Source organism: Leishmania braziliensis, chromosome 24 (genome assembly GCF_000002845.2).
Source record: "Leishmania braziliensis MHOM/BR/75/M2904 complete genome, chromosome 24".
NCBI lineage: Eukaryota > Euglenozoa > Kinetoplastea > Trypanosomatida > Trypanosomatidae > Leishmania > Leishmania braziliensis.
The window spans coordinates 241147-261997 of record NC_009316.2 but is presented as its reverse complement, the minus strand read 5'-3'; the positions used below and the strand labels follow the sequence as shown (position 1 = coordinate 261997).

The following is a 20851-nucleotide window of genomic DNA, read 5'->3' as shown; positions in this document are numbered from 1 at the left end:
CACACACACAAGCGACTATAAACAAAATCAAAGACCGATTCAACACAAGCGGGCTATTCGGACGCAGTGGCACCGCACCTGCTCCTCTCTTGCCAGGGAGAGGGCCAGGGGTACAAGACATCCACTCACACGCTCACCCAGATACGCGGTAGGGGAGGCCTCTCTGACACACAAGCTCGCTGCTACTTCAGGAAGCGCTCCAGCACTTCTGCGTCGTACAGGTTCACGAAGTCGGTGTCCGTCGGCGGTGGCGGCGGCGTGCGATTGCGCCTCTTCGGCAGAACCTGCGTCTTTGCGCGCAGCCCACCACCGGGCAGCACCGTGTCCATGCTCTTCTTCTTGTACTGTTCGCGATGCTGCTGCAACCCTGAGGAGGGGGGGCGACTGCAGGCTTTGTGGCGATGTAATCCACCCTTGTCCCCTCGCTCCATTTCGGCGGGGTCCGTCTTATCCAACCCCATGCCAGTCTCCTCAGTTGCTTTGTAGGTCACTGGCACGGTACACGAGGTGCTCCGTATCAGCTTGGGCAGCCACAAGCCAGACGATGACGAGGTGACGGCACCGCTGTAGCTGTTCTCCGCCACCAATCGGCAGTAGTTCGAGTAAGTATTGTTCAGCAGACATGGCGTTCCAAGATGGCGCTCGAGCCTATCGCGTGGCACGTTCGTGGCATCTACAGTCTTGTGCACAGCACTCAGGTCCGCTGCATAGCTGTCACCAGCGCCGTGTTTTTCGGGAGACCCTACTGCACTGAGATAAGCGGTGGAGTGAGTCGCGTTGCATTGCTCCAAGGAGAAGAGCGGTTCAATACGCGGCGGAAGATGGTGTCGCCGCTCCTCGTCTGCCGTAAGTTGGCAGATAGTGGCAGAGAGGGGAGCCACCGAAGAGGACGGTTTGCGCTGCGCGCGTGCGCTAACACTCCCGCTACGCTTCGCCGAGGCTGTGCAGGCCCCTGAGTTGCCATCACCCCCACCACTGAGCGTGTGTATGGCCATGCGGAATTTCGAGAAGATGCGGCGCCTTGTAGGCGCCGTCGGGGTCTGCGGGGGAGGTGCGAGCAGCATGAAGAGCTCAATCGCGTCCCGGATGACCAAGTCGCGTCGCATGCAGGTGAGCCAGCGCTCGTGCATCTCTATCATGGACACGGCCTGCAATGCCACCATGCGCACGTAGAGATGCTCGAACTGGAGATGGAGAACCCAGTTCATGTAGCGCGTCAGCTGCGTGGCAAAGAAGGACGCAACAAGCCGATCGGCGGCACTCTCCGACGGGCTGGTGCAGAAGAGCTGGAAGAGAAGGTGAACCTCCGACACGGTGGTGCCCTTCGCTGGCGCCTGTTCCGCTATCGACGGTGTGGTGTAAGCCTGAGTGTTTACAGGCTCGAGTCCACGCACCGCGATCGATGGCAGCCACGCCGCTTTGCAGGCCGTCATGAAGGCAATCAAGACGCTGCGCTGGTACTCCTCCAGGAGGGTATGGCTGGACTGCAGAGCTGACTGCCAGCCGTCCTCCTGTGAATAGACTGGCTCGTCCGCCTGCACGTGCGACAAGCGTATCGCGAGAGCGTTGTTGTATTTCAGCAGAGCTGCATCTGAAGTGACAGGAGAGTCGGCGCTGCTCAAGGACAAGCGTGGAAGCCCCACAGCGGTTGCGACGTCCTCGAAGGGCAGAGGACGGTGCAGTTGCTCTGCCTCCTGCGCACCCTCCTCGAGCGGCCTTGTCATGCTCCCTGAGGTAGGGTTGCCACGAGCATCCTCCTCCTCTTCCGTGTCGCAGTAAGGCGTCAAGCGGCTGGTTTGACAGCCCTCCGGTGTGCTGCCGCCATCGGAGCAGCCGTAGCTGCTATTGGGGCCCTGCCCACTCGACGGCGACACGCGCTTGCGAGAGTCAGGTTTGCCGAGTGGGGAGAGGGAGCTATCGGTGGCGTTGCCGCTCTTCAGCAAAGACAGAAAAGCGCTCTGCGGCCGACCAGGTAGTGCTCCTCGCACCGCGTCCGGCGTGTGTTTCTCTACATCAAACACACCATCATCGCCTGGGCCCCCTCTCCGCCAGCGAGGTGGGTTAGCCGTATCTATGTGGCGCAGTTGAATTGCCTCCACAGCGGCCTCCTCACGGTTATCCAGACACGGCGGGATTGGTGGTGGGGTTGAGCTGTTGGGGCTGCTCTTAGACAACCCTGCCGCTGTAGCAGTGGAGAGCTCCTCTGTCGCGTAGAGGGCAGGGTTTATTCGAGGGAGAACAGACACCGCATGTAGTGGCGAGTGGTCGAGTGATGCGCTCACCTGACTTCGCTCACCGGCCACCCCCGCCGTCGTTGGTACGTCGAGGCGGCTGCATTCGTCGGCGACAGCGCACTCCTCCTTGTCTCTATTTTCTAGTGGTGTGATGCATAAACTTGTGGCATACGGTGTGCGAGGTGGAGTGGGGCACGGGCTCACCTCTTCGTGAAGTCCCCGGGCACGCGCGTGCGACTGAATCATGACCTTGCTGTCTTCAGCCGCCGTTTCGTTAGGTGCCCTCGCGTCCTGCCACCAAGGGCTCGAGAAGCGGAAGAAGCGCATCGGCAGTGGCTGGTGTGGTGCCACGGGAGGCCATGCGAGAATGCCACCGGAGTCGATATGGTTTACATTCGCAGCAGTGCCAGCGACCACCTGCTGACCTAAGGTGTTCTTCGCAGCAGCTGTAGAAGGCGCTGTGGCAGGATGCATTGCATCGACGTTTGGGGCCACACCGCCGACGTGCTCGCTTGATAGGGCCGCTGAAGAGAGAAGAGTGGAGCTTGACAGGGAGACGGCTCGCTCGTGTGTTGGCACGGGCAACCTATCGTGCGCCTGCACAGTGCCCACACCGGTCTCAGCGTGTTCCTGCCGTGACATGCACCGCAGTACAGACGACTCGGCTGAGTACAGTTGCCCTCGAGGCACCCTTCGAGTTGGCATGCATGCCTCCGCCTCCTGTAGCGCTTCCACGACTACTGGTGCACACTCTGCAGGTACCGCATCCTCGTCGGAGCTCTGGGACCGTCGCACCGGGGTGGATGCGAGGGGGGCGGTGTCGGCACTGAGGAAGTTGCCCTCTTCTCCATTTGCGTCCTTGTGTCGGCCAGCGCTGGAAGCGAGAGTGGAGGCGGACGGCGCCGTCGAGTCTGCGGCGCCTTTCTTAGTCGACTGCCCACGCTGCTTCTTGCTCCTGCTGTCCCTGCTGCTCGGTGACTTGGGCTGTACTGCCTGGATGCGCGACGGTGGCGAGGAGTTGTCGTCGGAGACGTTGCGACGGCTGAGCACCAGCCAATGGCGTGCCGGTGCATCGCCAGATGCATTTTTTGTAGGTGTCCGCGCTTGCTGCGTGTTGGGCATCTCGCGTGGCGTTGCGTAATTCTCGTGTTTCCGCGTTTCCCGTCCGTGATAAACTCCACTCGCCACTTAGCGCGAGAGCAAAATGTGTCTAAGGAGCCCAGCAGCGACTCGGTCTGACAAAGCAGTTTTGGCTGTGTGTATGCGTGTGCGTGTGTGTGCCTCTCTCTGTCTGAGTGTATCGACCTGTCAATCTAACGCGAAAGCGAGTGGAAGGAGGAGGAGGAGGGGAGAAGCCTAAGCAAACAAACGGCCTCCACACAACACAGACACGCACCCAGGGAGAGGGCAGAGGCGACGAAGTATGTCTGAAAGTGTGTGTGCGTGTCTCTCGCGGTCTATGGCAGTGTGAGCCGGGGGAAGGTCTGTGATGACCGGCAAAGGAAACACCAAAACGGCACCAGGGCGCGCGTGAAGGAGCATCCAAAGGAGACGAGGGCAATTGAATTAATGGCGACGCGAGCTACTGAACGAGTGCCAGAGTGTATGAGGGGCAGTGCGAAGCGTCGATGTCCTTCTTGCCCTCTATTGTGGTGTGTGGAGGCGCGCGTGCTGTGGAGAGTATGTCTGCGAGGACTCAGTGAGAAGGTGCGCGACTCTGGTGAAGGCGATGTCGACCCGGAGGCGTAGGGCGCGCTGATGCCCGCGTACACTCGTGACGAGAGGGGAACAGAGGACAAAGGGCAGAGAAAATCGAAACACCATCGTGTGAGGCTTCGCACCACCACCACCAACAAACACGCCTGCTTACTACTGATGTTGCCCTTCTTACACCATTGGCGTGCAATGCACAGACTCATCGGCTACTCCCTCTCTCTCGCCAGGTGAGTGGGGATACACAAGCGCACATATGGGTGAGGTGATGCGGCTTCTCTGTTCCTTGTGAACTACAAGGGAGGGAGGGTGATGGAAGCGCGGAGGAGCCGAGAGTCACAGCTTCACCGAAAGAGTCCCACCGCCATTGCCGACCTCAGCGGCGGACAGCAACACACCACAGGAAACGTAGGTGCAGGACAAGACCACTAGTGCAGGCGCAGAAAGGGGTACTCAAAGCGGCGCGGCGCATGCGCATCCTTTGAATTTTTGTGAACTTTGCATTTCATTGCTGTTAGAGGCCCCCCACGAGGAGAGTAGTAGTAGTCGAGGCACAATGGTGTTGCTAACACAGCATCGAGGCACACATACACCCACCCACACACACACACACACACACACGCAGACACACCCACCACACCCATACAGACACAACGATGCGGCAACGAGAAGCAGGAGAAGCAGTGGGGAGAAGAAAAGGAAACCGAGGTGTACTCCGGATGCAGGACACGCCAATTTATGCTCATGGGCATCGCCAAAAACCGCAAACAAACAAAGGGATAGAAGCGCAGGTGAAGGCGGCACCACGGCCTCCACCAAAAAGCCCGATGCCGCGGCGCTGGGCAAACGTGCAGTCCACAGCGCACAGCGGTACGGGATCGCGCCACTTCGCTCGCGCCCTCTCCCCAGCCCCTCAGCGTCGCGGTGCCTTCTGTTGCTGTTGCTGCTGCTGCATCATCTGCATTAAGTTCGCCATGGAAGACATATCAGGCATCCCACCTGCGCCACCCGAACCGCCACTCATGCTCTGCTGCAGCTGCTTCATCATCCCCTGCAGCCCACCCACGCCGCCGATCTGCCGCAGCATGTTCGGGTTGAGCAGCTTCGCGAGTTGACCCATCTGCTGCTGTCCCATGTGCCCCGAGGCGGGGCCGGAGGAGTCCTGCATCATGGTCTTGAAGTTTATCTTGCCCATCTTCTTCACGATCTCTTCGAATTTTGTATAGCTAATGATCAGGTTCTGCACCTCAACGACTGAATGGCCGCTGCCACGCGCGATGCGGTGCATGCGGGATGGCGTCATCATCTTCTTCACCTTGGCTTCATCCAGCTCGGCAACCGTCATGCTGTCCAGCATATGAATAAACCCCTTTAGCGCAATGTCGCCTTGCTGACCCGCCGCACCGGCATGGCCTGCCATGCCGGGAAGCATTTCCATGATTTTGCCGACGGAGCCCATCTTAAGAACGTTCTGCAGATGCTCGTACATATCGCGCATCGTGAAGAGGCCATCCTGCAGACGCTTGTAGACCTCCTCGTTGCCGTTGATGTTGGCGTCGCGCATCGTGTCCATGAGCCCGCCAATGTCGCCCATTCCCAGCATCTTCTGTACAAACCGCTCAGGCCGAAAGAGGTCAAAGTCGTCGAAGTGCTCGCCGGTGCCAATGAAGACGATGGGGCTGCGCGTCGCCGCAACGGCGGAGAGCGCGCCACCGCCCTTGGTCTGGCAGTCCAGCTTCGTGACAATGACGGATCCGACAGGGACCATCGCCTTGAAGTGGCTGGCCTGCGCCTCGACTGCCTGCCCGTCCGTCGCGGACATGACGAAGACGATGTCGTTTGGCTTTACGGCCTCCTCGACCTGCTTCATCTCCTCGAAGAGCGCCGCCTCTTGTTTGTGGCGGCCACTCGTGTCGACGATGATGAGGTCGTACTTCTCTTTCTTGAGTTCCGCCACCCCCTCTCTGGCGATCGCCACGGGGTCTGCCTCTGTCAGTGAGCCGTAAAAGCGCACCTTCGCCTTGGTTGCGTTCTGGCGCAGTTGGTCGTACGCGCCAGCGCGGAACGTGTCGGCGCACACGAGCGCCGTCTTGAAGCCCTTACGCTGAAAGTAGGCGGCATATTTGGTACACGACGTCGTCTTACCGGACCCTTGCAGACCCACAAACAGCACAACGTTCTGCTTCCCCTTCACTGGCATGAACGGCTTCACCCCGGGGTCGAGGATGCGCTGGAGGCCCTTGAAGACAGCATTCTGAAGAATCTTGCGCTTGTTCAGCCCAACACCCTCCTCCGCGAGTGCCAGCTCCGTCTTGATGCTAACCTGAAGCTTCTTGACAATAGCGACATTCACATCCGCCTGCAGCAGCGCACGCGCAATCTCATTCATCAGCTCCTTCACATCATCCTCACTCAACACCGACTTGGCGGACATGCGGTGAATCGCCTGCCCGATTTTCTGACCCAGCTCTGCCAAGACCATTGTTGCTGCGGAGAGTGGTGCGGTGTCTGTGTGTCTCTGTGTAAAGGTGAAACGGTTGAGTGTGTATGAGTGCTGGAATGCGCGGAGGCACTGTTGAAGATGATGTCGGCGCGTGAGGAAGGTGCACACCATATATAACAGAGAGAGAGAGCGAATCGTGAGGGGAGAAAGGAGGGAAGACAAAGGGCCACCACGAGGGAGGACGTGACGCCCCCCCCCCTACGGCGTGTGTCTGCAGGCACGAAGCGGGGGTGCGATGAGAAAGTGAAGACGGAGGGAGCAGAAAGCGGCACAACTTGTACCCGCAAAAGCGGTGCACAGGCGTGTAGCGGACTCCTTCCGGAATGCCAGTGTCACTGAGGTGCGCGGTGCCCTCTTCCCCACCCTCATTCGCCCCTCATCTACCAGCCGCTCTCTTCGAAACTCTTCAGTTTTTTTTTTGTTTTCCTTTCCGTTCGTTGCCGTCAAGGGTTCAGTTAGGCTTTGTGGAAGCGACAGGAGGTGAGATCACTGAATGATAGGGGTCTGGGCGCGTGCAAGAGAAAAGCATCACACGCATGGACATCTTAACGTAGACCCCCTTCTGTGTTGCTCGATGTCTCGCTTCTCTCGTCAGTACATGCCATCACGAGAACGACACAATAGATAGGCACACACGCTGATATATACACCCCCTCCGTACCCCCCCACACACACAGGAAGCCAAGGGTGTGCAGAGACCAAGAAGACGACGGCGAACATGCCGATTATGCAAGAGAGAGAGAGGCAGGGGTGGAAGCCTCGATGATGCACCGGCACCCTCCCTCTTCTCTTCAGAGACCTTCGCCCTTACACTTGACGGGGAGCGACACACGATGCACCAGCCGCCGATTCTCTCCCGTCCGCGGACCCTCTCTCGCTTTGCTTCACTTTTCGACCAACGTCACTTCTTCGACTCGACATCCTCAAATTTGCCGTAGTTGATGTTCGTGATGACCGTCGCCTGGTTGAGTTTTGAAAGGCAGTTTTCCATGCACGTCTTCTCGCGCCAGTAAAAGTTGTTAAACCAGTAGTTGTGCACGCACCGCTCGTGACACGCGATGCTGGCGTGGTAAGCCATGCGATCTTCTTGAATGGCTTGCATCACATCGAACTCCTCATTAAAGGCGCTCTTGCGCCTCGACGGCTGATTGGAGTTCATTTTTGTGCAAGCCGGAGAGGAAGTGCGTGTGCTGATAAAGATGACAAGAGGGAGACGCTGACACGTCTCCACGCGTATCGTGATGATACCTGTCCTGCTCTCGTGTGCGTGTGTGTGTGTGTGTGTTAATGCGCGTGCCGCTCTTCCCGTCTATGTCTGACGTGCGGTGCGGCTGCACAAAACGGTCGTTACCTCCACCCCCACAGAGTAACACTTGTGCTCAGCGGATGAGCCACACGAAGGAGAAGAAACAAGCAGAGAGAGAGAGTTGACAGGGGCGCCAACATAGTAAAGAGAGAGCGAAGTGGCAGTACCGCATATCCATGTAGTGTGACACACCCACCCACCCACACGCACACCAGCGCATACGCATGTGGAATCCTTGAACCAAGACTTCGTGTGTGTGTGTGTGTGTGCACGTGCGCGCTGGTGGTGTGCCCTCTGGCAGACGTACATCTCTATTCTTCAGTAGCAGCCTGTTCTTCTCAAGCTTCTCTTCTGTCCGTCAGTCAACGCCGCAGCTGCGGAGGGTGAGCAAGGGAACACGAAAGGGGCGAGCGGAAACGACCGTGGTAGATGCAACATCAGCAACACCCGAGCTCACATAGAGTAGCTGAATGCACATTTTTGTGTCTGTGTGAAGAGACAACCGGGGTCATTACCTGCGCATGTCAGTATCATCGGGTAAACACAGTCCCGCTCACCCACTCAGGAGTGACAGCAGCAGCAGCAGCACTGGCCAACCTCCACCCCTCCCCGCTGCTGCTGCTGCTATCACTCCTGACTGGGTGAGCGAGAGCAAACGCACAGGGCAGTGTGACCGCAGAAATCGATTTGTGGTAGGGGGGGGGGGAGGGGGGCCGATTTAGGGGCGCTCTCGCGAAAGACGCCAGTCCCGATGCTGCAATACCGAGTCCATAAAGCTGTCCAGTGACGTGAGGTTCGGGGCTGCCTCCAAAGCGTTAACATCGACGCACCGCTTCTTGACTTTCCTAGCCGACGGTGCTCGATTCCAGCGTTCCTCAGTGTAGAAGTGGGTAAGCAGGCGGTCACAGGTGATGACTGGTGCTACTGCCTCGGTATAACTGCAGGTGCCTGTACTTTTGCCTCCGTGCATACTGTTCATTGAGGCCAGGAAGTTGCGAAGCTGCTGTGTGAAGAAGCCATCGACAAGGTCGAAGCGGCGCTGGGCACTTGCTGACGCAGCGGGGCGCCGGCCAGCGATAGACACCGACGTCGGCTTGCCTGCGTGCTCACAAGCGTTGCAGGCGTGCTGACCACACTGCGATGAGGACGGTGATGTGACGGCTTCCTCGTAGAGGCGGGCATCTCGAACTCCACAGCTGGGCGAGTAAGACTTGAGAACAATGCCATCCACAGCTCGTAGGTCTTGCAAGAGCTTTACCAAGAACGCTGAGTCAAGTTGGGGGGACGACGACAGTGCTGCCGGTGTGTTGTTCGCCGCATCATACTGCAACAGGACGTGATCCTCTGCTGCGGACTCGACGAGATACCGCACCTCGCGCTCACCTTCACCAGGGACACCCCCCGAAGGGCTCGCTGTCAAGGGTGGCAATGGCCCGCTTGAGCTGTGTTGAGGCGCTGTCCATCCGCTGCCCCGTTGGTCGGCGCCGTCTGTGCCGCTGCGGCCTCGAACAAGCCGCAGCGGGACACGAGGGACCGGCAACCTCAACCACTGCACTTCAGGACACACAGGAACGCATCGCACAAGGCCCAGCTCCTTGAAGAGCACCTCCGTGAGGAACAGTAGCGGCGTCGGCCGCAGAAAGGCTGGAAGGCTTGTGTGAGTACCCCGATATGTGACGGGGTAGTTGAGTAAGCAGGCACTCACCAGTACCAGTGGTAGATCTGGCTGTTGATGCTTGGCCGTGGTGGTCGATTTGGTGAGAGACTGCTTAACAGCTGCCGAAAGTTCAGCCCACGCCGGTGACACGCCTCCATTAGCAATCCTCTGAAACGGTAGTTGGCATGGGGTTGGCTGGCGGCAGGCACGGAAGCCGTCGAGACGGTCTGCCAGTCCATGCTGATGCCACCAGGCGTTTGCCAGCGGGAGCGATGAGAGCCCCGGTGCCTTGATGGGGGTCATCAAATATCTCGTGCGGTAGCAATAACAGATGGGTGGAGGGAGGGGAGAGGCGACGGTGATGCTTGACCGCATACGCGTGAGAGCAGCCACACCCTGTCGACTTGGTGCGACGGGGTCAGGTCGGCACCACCCTTGCCTGTTCCCTCCCTTCCCCCCCCACACACACACACTGGCAGGCAAGCTCGTGATTACGAGCGGGGGTGTACACCGCGCCTCTCTAGAGAGAAGAAAAAGGAAAGGCACTAGTGAAATCGAGGTCGCGTAGTAGCCGCGCTACAAATTACCGCAGAGACGATGTGCGCCTACTCACCGCATCAAGTGATATTGTGTGGGCCTGTTCGACAGCGACCGCCCTGCATGCACACACATATACATGTAAGCAACCATGTGCGCAGGAAAGACGACAGAGAGGCAGGAAGCGGGCTATAGTAGTGGCATTTTTCCAATAAGCGTCATGACTCGAAGAAATGCCAGGACGAGACGACTTCGGCCGTCACAGGGGAAGAGGAAAAGGGTGAACACGGCTGAAAGGCGGTGTGGTTCATCAGCCGGCACATTCCTGCCATTGTTGCAGTCGCACTTAGTACGTTCAACTCGGTCTCGTGCATACAGCGCGGTGGCTTCGGTTCAAGAACAAGGTAAAATTGCCGGGTGCCCACGTGTCCAGGACGGTGCGGTAGCGGCGAGCCCACAGAGCAACCAGCGTTGTGCCTTTTCTAACGCCTTCCCTCCCCTTCGTCGTTGATACGGGCATCTACGGATGCTGGTAAGATGCGCAGATGCGTGAGGGGAGGGAAGGGGTGTGTGTCTTTGTCCACCCCAAGGATATCACGTTACGTGTATACTCAAAGATGTGTATGTACGAAGCTGCTGCGCTCACCAGCTTCCGAAAGGGTAAGTTCGCTCATGCGTGCGGCGCTATGGTGATTCCACCATCCAGGTTTCCTCCGCGTCCTCCTCCCCCTTCTCGCGGAGAAACAAGGACAGTGGTAGGCTCAGGCAGCTGGGATCGCGGTTCGCCAGCACGATGTCCCAGTTGTCAAGGAGTACACGCGCAACGATGACCGTCAAGGGTCCGAAGACGATGCCGTCGGCGCCGTAGGCGACAAAGCCCAGTACCAGGGCTGTACCAATCGCACAGGGCTGCAGCTGCTTGCAGCCCTTACCAACAGCCTCCATGACAAAGCCGCCGCGCAGCCTTCGAGAGACGCACAGAAGCCATTCGTCGCTGCACTCCAGCAGTACGGCCAAGCCCCAACTGAGGGCCCGTGTGTAGTTGAGGAGGTGCGGCTCGCCCCACACAAGAACCTCGATCCATGATCGACCAAGCGGGGGCGAGAAGAGAGGAGCGACGGTGGCAACAGCAGCAGGCGGGTATGCTTCCCCTGGCCTATTGTTGCCACTGAAACTCGTCTCCTTGGTGTTGATGAGCGATATAAGCTGCACTAGCCTGTGCACAAACGCGATGGAGCAGGGGCTCAACCACTTCCGTACAAGTGGAAAGAGCGCCAGGACGACGGAGACGAGGCCCAGCAAGAACGGCGTCGGGAATCCCCACAACGTGAAGGCACGGAACGTAGTGCAAAAGTGAAACCAAGTCAGGTGCCCAAAGGACTGCAGAAGTGTGATGAGCGAGACTGTGATGTCCTGCTCGATGCTGCGGGCGTGGTAGTCACCCAGCTCCGACTGCATCACGCGCAGCAGCTTTGCCGCGCCATAGTATAGCACTGTATGCTCCAGAGGGGTGAGGTAGCGGTAGCAGAAAATAAAGAGAATGCCGGCGTAGATGTTATCGAAGAGGCCGAGCAGATTGGAGCCGACTCGGAAGAACAGACGCAGCACATACTCGACGTAGGGCAGAAGGGCGAGACGCGATAGGGCGGGATACAGTGAGCCAGTCGATCTCCCCTTTGTGGCCCGCCGCCATCGTGCCGCTGATGCTTGAGTCATGTGTCATTGAGAGCCCCGGCAGACGGGCCCGAGAGGGAGTCGTAGACAAGCGACTTGATGGCGTTTGCGGAGTGCAGGTCAAGTGCATTCGCCAGCCCGCCACGCCACAAGACCGGTTGCGCGGTAGCCTTGTCATGAGTTACGTCCTCTCCTGCGTTCATTGACGAGGTGGCGCCATTGTTAGCGGACAGCTCAGCTCCAGGGAGAACTGAGTCATCGCGCGTTACCACCGAGCGCAGCGGTGGTGGAAGCACCTTCATGAGAGTTTCAATCACCTGCGATACGTTTCCGTTGCTCAACATGTCAGCTAATTCCTGCACGACGAGGTCCTGGATCTTGGTCATGAGAAAGGTCTCGATGCGACTGCGGTGCTCGTCTAGCATACTCAGCGCATCCACGTTGGCGTGCGCCATTGCCGCCACGGCTGCTTCCGCTGTTGCATCCTCCGCGATTGGTCTGCCGCTGCTCGTGACGTCCATCTTCGCCGCCGGCATAGTCAGGGTGCAGTGCTCTACATCCACCGCTTTCACGAGTCCGTCCCAGGCGCTAGGGGCAGAGGGAGGCGCTATTACTGCATCCCCCGTCACCGCCACTCACAACAGCGGACGTCATGCGTCGCCCAGCCTCGCTGATGGGCAGTACATCAGCTGTCCTGTTGAGAGTGAGGCCCACCGTGACGAATCAAATGGCCGAAACCCGCCACAGGCGTCCCACTGAGCTGACAGGGGTGTCGGCAGGTCGAATGGGCACTGGTGGGGGGGAGCAAAGACAACACCCAACACAGCGAGTAGGCGCACAAAATGGGGTGACGCCAACCAGCAAATGGGTAACGGTGACGATGATGATGAAATGGTGAGCCAGTGCAGGACACGGCGCCCGTCGAAGGAGGTGCTGTCGAGAGGGACATCGGGGGCGTGGACGTTGCTGCGGGGCACGAAACGCCGCTAGTCTCTTCTTGTCGTGTGGTCGATGCCACCTACTTCGTCGCTGGGTTGGTTACGCCATGCGAGGCGTACGGGCACGACAGCATGGCTCTGGCGCTGGCGCCCTTAGCACTGACTCTGGCACTAGGTCCATCTGTGGATGCCTCTTCCAGGAATTTCCACTGTGCGTGCACGTGGATCTTGGTTGGGGCCCACGAATAAGGTCCCCTACACCACCTAGCGCTGCTGCACGCGCGTCATACAATCGACAGCGGTGTCCATGTAGAGCACTGACCGCAGGCGGCTCTGCGGGTGCGTGACGATGGAGAGCAGCACGCCGTTCATGATGTGCTGGCCGTACGGGGTGCCGAGAATGCAAAGGGCATAACCAATACAGAGAACAAGGAGGAACATGATGGCAGAGGTAGCACCGAGGATCACCTGAGACCAGTTGTGGCAGTAAGTTGCCTTCTGAATGACCGTAATACTGACGCCTGCGCTACCAGTCGACTGACGCTGCCGTTGATTTACAGGGAAGAACTGGCTGTGCTTGCTGCCATTATGGCGCTCATCAGAGCTGGCGACGCGACAGAGGTTCGGAACAGGGAACAGAAAGTCCTCCCGGCGCACCACCGACGATTCTTCGCGGTGGAGGGCGCTGCTGCCGATGCTGCTCAGGCATGAATGCTCTGCGTCGACAACCTCTAAGCGAGAGAGGGACGAAGGATTTGAATGCAGATCGCGCCGTGTCGACGCACTACACCCGTCGGCGATCGTTCTGCATCTCGTGCGACGGCTAGTTGTGCGGCTCGATCGTGGCTCAGGCGACCCCGCAGAGGAGGAGAAGACAGACAAGTGAGTGCCGCTGGCAGCGACCGCCGGCTGCCGTCGCTTTCGCCCCCTTTTCTAGCGTGCCTTGTGTTCGCAGATAGGATGCGTTTATATATATATATATGTATACGTATGTGGGTGTGTGGGTCGTGGTACACGACCATGCGAGTGTGTATGCACTCACAAGTTCCGGTGGTGGGGTACGAGAGATCAAGGGAGAGGGCAAAGAAAAGGTTGCTGAACGATGTGCCATCGCGGGCGATTGTGCCGCATAATGATCAACGCGCGCTTGCCGTTGCCGCATGTAAGTGTGCAGCACGTCGCCAAAGTCTGCATTCTACAGTAGCCAGGCAGTGCTGCTGCAGACATGCCATGTATGGCAAAATAGGGCGCAGAAGACAGCAGGAAGACGAGGACTTCGGCGTCTCTCACTCTCCAAGAGACATTCCTGTTACGCATCAGCACGTGTGTGTGTGTGTGTGCGTGTGTGCTCAATCTGGTGAGGAGTGATGCATGAAAGGTTGTGGATGGATTGGGAGGAGACGTGGAGCGGTGGAGGAGATCAGCTACTTTTTCAAATTGCCATCGCTGCGCAAGGAGACTGTACAATAGAGAGAGAGAGAGCGTGTGCTCAGCAGATACAGCAGAGGTCGCAGCGACAACATGGACGTGATCATCCTCACTCACATTCAGCAAAACCGACGCCTATACGAAGCAAACAAGCAGACAAACAAGAAGAGGATTGCGTCGACAGGGAGAGACCTAGAACGAACACCCACACAAACGTGCACACGGGTCCAGAAGACGAGGTCTGTCATCGACGTCATTCTGTGCCAAGCGAGCAGTGTCAGTCTTCTCTCAAGCCTCTGTTTTGCATGCGAGTGGGACTAGTCCTCAGCTTGCTCCATCTCGATGACGTCGTCAAACTCCTCCACTGGACTGGCGTCGTCGTCGTCCTCTTTTGTTGCCGCCGGCCCCTCTACGTTTTCGCGGCTGCGCCTTCCGTTGGCGGCGTCCGCTCTCTTCCAGAGGAGCTCCCGGTGGGCATCGAGAACGGGTTTGCCGATGTTGTACGCAATGGTGAGCACAAAGAGGGCGACACCGCCGGCTGTGAAAGCGCCAGCCACGAGCGAGCCACTGAACAAATAACGCGAAAAGAAGTCTCCGTGAAAAGGGCCGCGGCGGAGGCGAGGCATGGCGCTGCGGTGGTCATACTCCATAACGAATGCGTGGAGGTTGCCGCTGGTGGTGACGGTCGATTTCTGCCGCCTGCGCAGGAGCTGTGAAGGCTCAGGCGACAAGCTGCTTGGCGCGATGAAGCGATTGACGTGAGAAAGGTGAAGCATCGTCTCGACCGTCTTGTGCTACGGGTGATGTGGTGCGGTGGGTAAATATGTGCCTGTACTGGTGTGTTTATGTGTGTGCGTGCGCGCATATTTCAGCGTGAAAGAGCGGCGAGGGAAGGGCTTGCATGCAGAGACCTACACACCGCAACCATGAGTGCGAGGAGTAGCTGGATGGGAGGCAAGAGGCGCGTTGATTTACACCCCCACGCAAATACACCGGTGTATCAACGAGAGGGCGCCCTTCACTGTAGCCGTGGAACGAAGCAGAAGGGAGCGTGTGCGCCGGTATGCGTGTGTATGCCCATGAACAGGAGGGGGGGGGCAAAGGCGACGGAGAGAAAGGAAGAGGGGGAGGGGAGGGGAACGGAAGGAGACATGTGTGACAGAGCAAAAGAGACGGAGGCAATAACACAGGAAGGTGCGCACCCACGCGCACGATAGCGAAGAGAAAAGGCCAAGGGACGAGCAGGCGGAGGAAGACGAGCATTGCTCAGATCTGCCCATGTACACCTCGTCAAGAAGTGATAGAAGGCAGACTCTTTTCTTTTCTAAGGGGCGAGGGAGGAATTCACTTCTCCATTCCACGGTGGGTGGGGGTGGGGAGTGTCACCCTCTCGTTCTGTGCTCACCTTTGGTCTGCCTGTGTGTCGCTCGTGCGCTTTCTTTTTTTGCCTTTAATAGTGTCCTTTGCATTCTGTGTGACTCTAAACTACAAACAAACAAAGAGAGGGTTGCGGGAGGAAGGGAGAGGTGTAATCGAAGTGTCTCTACTCACTCACTCACTCCGCTTCTTCCCTGTCGCTGCCGCGGGTATCTGCGTGCGTACGTGTGCTTGCATAGCTGCTGCGGCTCTTATCGAATCCTCTTGGAGACTCTCTTGTCACCTTCCTCGCTTATCTTCAGAGATTTCCACAAGAGCGCATCCGAAAGAGAGAGCCAAGTGAGCCAGCGAGCAAGCACGTACAAGGATGTACCCGCCTATTCGATTCAAGGAGAGGCGAGAAAGGAGGAGGGAGTAGACGGACAACCACCACCAGCTTCGGTGCATATTCGTGGGCCTCAAGCGAAAGCGACCGGGTAGGAGGAGTCGAGGAAGGAGCAAACAAACAAACGGAAAAGAAAAAGCGACAGCCGTGCGACGGGTCACGATGAGGAAGACGAGGCGTCAAAGCCGTACGTACCGCGCGGTGGAGGGGGGGGGGGTGGCATCGAGGCATACACCCACACACCCACACACACACTCGCCTAGATGCAGGGTGGGAGCAGGAGAGAGAGAAAGCGCAGGAGGAATTCCCGTCTCTCGCTCGCTCACACTCTCTGTTGCATCTGCACCTCCTTTTTGTCTGCTTTTTCTTTTTTTGTGTGTGTGCGTGTGCGTTTTTCGTTTGCCTTCCGAACATTCCGCGGCCACTAACGCGACGCGCCGAGCCGAATAGACGGAAGGGGGCCACACTCGGGCGAGGGGGAGGGGGGGGGGGGGGAGAAGCGGAAGGCAGTAAAAAAAAGGCGGCGAATTTCGGAGGGAGGGGAGGGGGAGGAGGAGGAGGAGAGCGACGCGCGCACACAGACGTGAAAGCGACGGCAGCAACTACTTGAAGTGAGTACCTGGTCAATATATGTATATATATATATATGTAGGGAGAAAGCGCGAAGACTCTGCATACAAATAAAGAGCTGTGAGTTCAGCAGCATGACACAAGAAGAGGCAGTGCGTCTTCCCCAAACTTCGCGGCACCCACACCCTCTCACACACCCACCCACACGAAAAGCGTGAATGTAGCATAAAAGTAGGGTGGGGGCGATGTAACGAGTGTGCAACTCCCCCCCCCTACACTCTTCTCGTCGTTTCTTTCCTTTCTCGCGCGCGCTCCCTATGGTTTACTTGTTTACCTTTTCGCCGAATGGCAACCAGAGACATCTCGCGAAAGCGGTGGGGAGAGGAAGGAGGGCAACACTCACGCACCACCTGTTCCCCCCCGCTTTCCCTATGTCCTGTCCCGCTCCCTACTGTCGCTCGCCCAATCGCTCTGCAAACGATGCTCCACTGCCGACATATTCCTCTTCTTTTTCCTCACCTCTCCGATTGTTGCTCGTCACAGCCGCACCTGCATGCACCCGCGGATGAAAAACAGCCGCATCTGCGCAGTCAAGTGACATGTGGAAGGAAGAGCATAAAAGAAGAGTTTGGGGAGGCCATCATCGAGGGATGATGGCGACCCCCACCCCCCTTTTGCTTTGATTCAGCTGAGGGCGTATTCGTTCACACAAGGGGTGGGGGGATAGATGGACTAGGAGAGCGGGAGAGGGAGAGAGAGAGACGGCGGCGCGAGTTCGAGGCTCGAAGTTGGTGTCACACGGGCGGCAAGAAAGGCGAAAGGCCGCGGGCGGGGCGGGGGAGGGACGAAGAAAAGAAGCGCAAATGACATCATATCCCTGGCAGAGCCGAGGATAGAGGAGCAAGCGCCCTTCAACACAGCAAACAAACCGCGCATCAAACACTTCATCGCATGTGCGCATGTGTCTGTCGTGCGTGTGTGGGGGGGGGGGAGAGGGCGGAGCTCCTCAACCGCCTCTAGTCTCTCTGTTTCTCTTCCCTACCTCTTCAGACTGCACACAATCACACACGTGTTCAGGCGCCTGTGTGCGTTAATGATGCGGCAGGAAGAGAGGAGGAAGGGGGGCGGAGCGAAGGCGAAAAGAGCGGGAGATGGGGGAGGGGGTGGGCGAGGGCACAGCGAGTAGGTGATGTGAGGAGGAGGAAGGCGCAGACACGCAAGTGGAATGGGGGAAGAGGAGGAGGAATGGGTTGGGCGCCAAGGAAAGCAAAAACGAGAAAATTTCCGCTCTGAAAATACCGAGGGAGGAGACAGAGGAGCACTTGGAGCACAGTAGAAGATAAATAATAGAGACTGAGAGCGAGGGTAAGAGACAGAGAGACAGAGCACACAGCTACACAGAAGCAGCGGGAGGGGGGGGAGAGAGAAATAATTTATCGAACATATCATCATATTATCCACAAAAGGGATACACTTAGGACACCCGAATAGAAATGGAAAAAGGGGGAAATGGGGAGGGAGCACAGAAAAGCTTTCAGCGATGTGTGGGCGATATAGAGAGTGTGGGATCGCAGGCCCCCCTCCCCTCCTCACCCCTGCGCTCATATGCCCAGCGGACACTAAACAAAAAAAAACTCTCGCTCTCGTACACATACGCACACACACACACAAACTGGATGAAGAAAGGACCACCTCCCCTGAGGCGCAGAGAGAGAGAGAGGGCACGGTGTCAAGAGATACCGATCCCTGCGGGAGACGCACGGGTCACAGGCGCACACAACCCGGACATAATGGGTGAAAGAAAAACAAAAGGGGAGAAGAGAAGCGGACTAGACCCCCATCTTTGAGCAGCGCCGGGTCACACTCCTCTTTCACGCTAATGTGTGTTGCGCAGGTGTGCGAACGTACGTGTCTCGTTTCCCTTTGCGTCCCTCCTCCTCCTCCCGTGCCGCGCACCACCTCCGCGAGCCGCATATATAGGCCTGCCTGGGTTGTACGAGGTTGGTGGTGATGGTGCAGAGAGGGGGAGAGGAGAGAGTCGTGGTGGAAGAAAGCGGGCTTAGGGTCTCTCTACTTGCGCTCACGCAAAACTTTGGTGGCAGCCGTTTGCTGCTCCTCGTTCTGGTTTGCGAACGACTGGGGTTCTGAGGAGGAGGCCTTCGCTACTTCTTTATCCTCGTTAGACGTGCCGGGACGATCACTCATAACAGCCGGCATAAAGGCGTCCACCACGGCTTTGGCAGGCTCCACGCTCTGGTTGCACAACGAGGACAGGTCGCCAGCGTCCTCTGTCGCCATACGGCCGAATTCACCGCCCTTGTCGTCGCGGGTTCCACTCTCACCTTCCTCATGATAGCGCGCCGGCATGCCGGCGCGCTTGCGGAACATGTTGTCAATCTGCTCCAGTGTGAGTCCCTTCGTCTCCACGACGAAGAAGTACACGAACAGGCAGCCCAGAGCCACGAGACCGGCGATGATTGTGAAGGTGCCGCCGACACCGATGGCGCCGAGTAAGAGTGGAAAAACCTGCGACACGAGCGCGTTGGCCCCCCAGTTCGCCATGGTCGCGACGGACGCCGCCGATGTGCGCAGGTGCGTTGGGAAGATCTCGCCCATGATTACCCACGGAATGCAGCCAATGCCAGGCGCGTAGAAGCCAAGGAAGACGGCAAGCAGCGCCAAGAAAAGCCACCCACCGACGGAGTACGGAATGCGTGTGCCGAGGAAGTACCCAATGATGGAAATCATAACCAGCAGGGCAAGACAACCGAGGATCGAGATGAGCAGCATGCGGCGGCGACCAAAGCGATCGACCGTGAAGATGCCCAGCCCCGTGAAGAGGGCATTCATGAAGGCGAGTGGGATGGAAAGCACGACTGGCATAATGGCGTCTCGAAAGCCGGCGTCGTAGAGGATCACAGAGCTGTAGTACATGATGGTGTTGATGCCAGAGAACTGCTGGATGATCTGCAGCATAGAGCTGAGCACAACACGGAAGCGCATATCACGCGCCATCAGCGGACGGTAGTCGATGCTGACAGAGGGCACCACATCGCCCTCTTGAAACTCGCAGAGGTCCACATCGAACTCAGCCGCCACAGCCTTGGCACGGTCCGAGTACCCCTTCGAGAGAAGCCAACGCGGACTCTCTGGAAGGAAAAAGAGGAGGCAGAACATCTGAACGGCAGCTGGCAGCGCGCCGATACCAATCGCCACCCGCCAACCGACATTATTGCTCGTAAAGATGACCATGATGGCGGTGAAGCTGGCCGAGATAAACTGACCACCTGTCAGGAACAGGTTGTTTAGAACGATGGTGGCGCCACGGTGCTGCGGGGACGTGACCTCCGCCAGGTAAACTGGAATAGTGGCAGAGCTAATACCGATGGCCAAGCCGACGATGACGCGCGACACGAGCACCACCTCCACATTCGGGGCCGCCGCCATCAGCACGGAGCCGACAATGAACAGAAAATCGGCCACGGCAATGCACGGGCGGCGACCAAAGCTGGCGGAGACGAAGCCGGAAATAAAGGCCCCGACAAAGGCACCAGCGATGGCGATGGCGACGATGAGGGCGTACTGCCACGAGTGCTCGCCGAAGCCGAAGCGATCCTTCATCTGAAAAAGGGCGGCGTTGATGACACTCGTGTCATAGCCGAAAAGAAAGCCACCCAAGGCAGCACAGAGCATGACAGACGCTCGCATCGTGCGCTTGTTGTGCTGCTTTCCTTTCCTTGTTAGTTGGTGTACTCTACGAGTGTGTGCCTGCGTGTGCGTGTGCGCGTCTGCGCCGGCTTATTTAAGCAAAACGCGGAGGTATTCTTCGCGTTGCGGTGCGATGTGTGCGTGTGGGTGGGTGGATTTTGTGGTTCACCGCTTCTTCGAGCTGCTTTCCCTTTTGTTTTTCTTAACTGTACGATTGTGTCGGAGTGTACGCGTAATGCGTTGGCAATGGCGGTGTGTATGTGTGGCAGGACGTAGAGTACTGTACCGGTGGTGGTGAGAAGAAAGGGGGGAGGGGGAAGAACAGCGGCGTCAGGGAATGTAAAGAGAGGAGACACAGAAAACTACATTAACACACATGTACCGTTGAACGCCGTAGCAGCGAGAGGAGGGGGGGGGGAGCAGCAGCCGAAGCAGCGTGTGTGTGACAACCCTGCAAGATGAGGTAGACCTAGCGGGAAGGTGCGCACAAGATCCGCTTAAATGAAGGGGGCGGGGGGGGGCGGGTGAGTCCGAAGAGGAATTCGGTTTCGCCCTTCTCTCTTTCCCCCCGCGTTGCATCCCTTCCCCTTCTTTGGAACGTCCCTGTTGCTATCGGGCACGACACGGCACTCTTTCTCTCCGAGGGAGAGGAGAACGGAGGGAATGCGGTACCAGGGAGCGGTGGTATGGTCTACCTGGTGGGAGGCAGGGGGGGGTAGGGGAGTACAGAAGATCCCCAAGAAACGTGTGAAATCCGTGGACGTGGCCCATGGGAGTGAAAACATAAGTTTTTGCCTTTGAGGAGTACATGACAAGAGGTA

General features: G+C 58.0%; 6 protein-coding genes and 1 pseudogene across 7 annotated transcripts; all 7 read right to left on the bottom strand.

Moving 5' to 3' along the window:
* Positions 1–182: 182 nt before the first annotated feature.
* Positions 183–3356, bottom strand: LBRM_24_0750 (conserved hypothetical protein; the record flags this gene model as incomplete). Its single annotated transcript, XM_001565291.1, has 1 exon — positions 183–3356. The coding sequence occupies one exon, from the start codon at positions 3354–3356 to the stop codon at positions 183–185; it is 3174 nt and encodes a 1057-aa protein (XP_001565341.1).
* A 1504-nt stretch (positions 3357–4860) lies between these two features.
* On the bottom strand, positions 4861–6561 carry LBRM_24_0740 (putative signal recognition particle; the record flags this gene model as incomplete). The annotated part of the gene is made up of 1 exon (XM_001565290.1): positions 4861–6561. The coding sequence occupies one exon, from the start codon at positions 6559–6561 to the stop codon at positions 4861–4863; it is 1701 nt and encodes a 566-aa protein (XP_001565340.1).
* A 790-nt stretch (positions 6562–7351) lies between these two features.
* Positions 7352–7609, bottom strand: LBRM_24_0730 (putative mitochondrial translocase subunit; the record flags this gene model as incomplete). Its single annotated transcript, XM_001565289.1, has 1 exon — positions 7352–7609. One exon carries the CDS (start codon positions 7607–7609, stop codon positions 7352–7354), a length of 258 nt encoding a protein of 85 aa, XP_001565339.1.
* An 865-nt stretch (positions 7610–8474) lies between these two features.
* LBRM_24_0720 (conserved hypothetical protein) lies at positions 8475–9788 on the bottom strand (the record flags this gene model as incomplete). Its single annotated transcript, XM_001565288.1, has 1 exon — positions 8475–9788. The coding sequence occupies one exon, from the start codon at positions 9786–9788 to the stop codon at positions 8475–8477; it is 1314 nt and encodes a 437-aa protein (XP_001565338.1).
* Positions 9789–10634: 846 nt separating this feature from the next.
* Positions 10635–13003, bottom strand: LBRM_24_0710 (annotated as a pseudogene). Its single transcript is given in 2 exon segments — positions 10635–11666; positions 11669–13003. Coding segments are annotated over 2 exon segments (2367 nt in total).
* Positions 13004–14307: 1304 nt separating this feature from the next.
* On the bottom strand, positions 14308–14766 carry LBRM_24_0700 (hypothetical predicted transmembrane protein; the record flags this gene model as incomplete). The annotated part of the gene is made up of 1 exon (XM_001565287.1): positions 14308–14766. One exon carries the CDS (start codon positions 14764–14766, stop codon positions 14308–14310), a length of 459 nt encoding a protein of 152 aa, XP_001565337.1.
* A 3626-nt stretch (positions 14767–18392) lies between these two features.
* On the bottom strand, positions 18393–20030 carry LBRM_24_0690 (myo-inositol/proton symporter (MIT); the record flags this gene model as incomplete). Its single annotated transcript, XM_001565286.1, has 1 exon — positions 18393–20030. One exon carries the CDS (start codon positions 20028–20030, stop codon positions 18393–18395), a length of 1638 nt encoding a protein of 545 aa, XP_001565336.1.
* Positions 20031–20851: the final 821 nt, after the last annotated feature.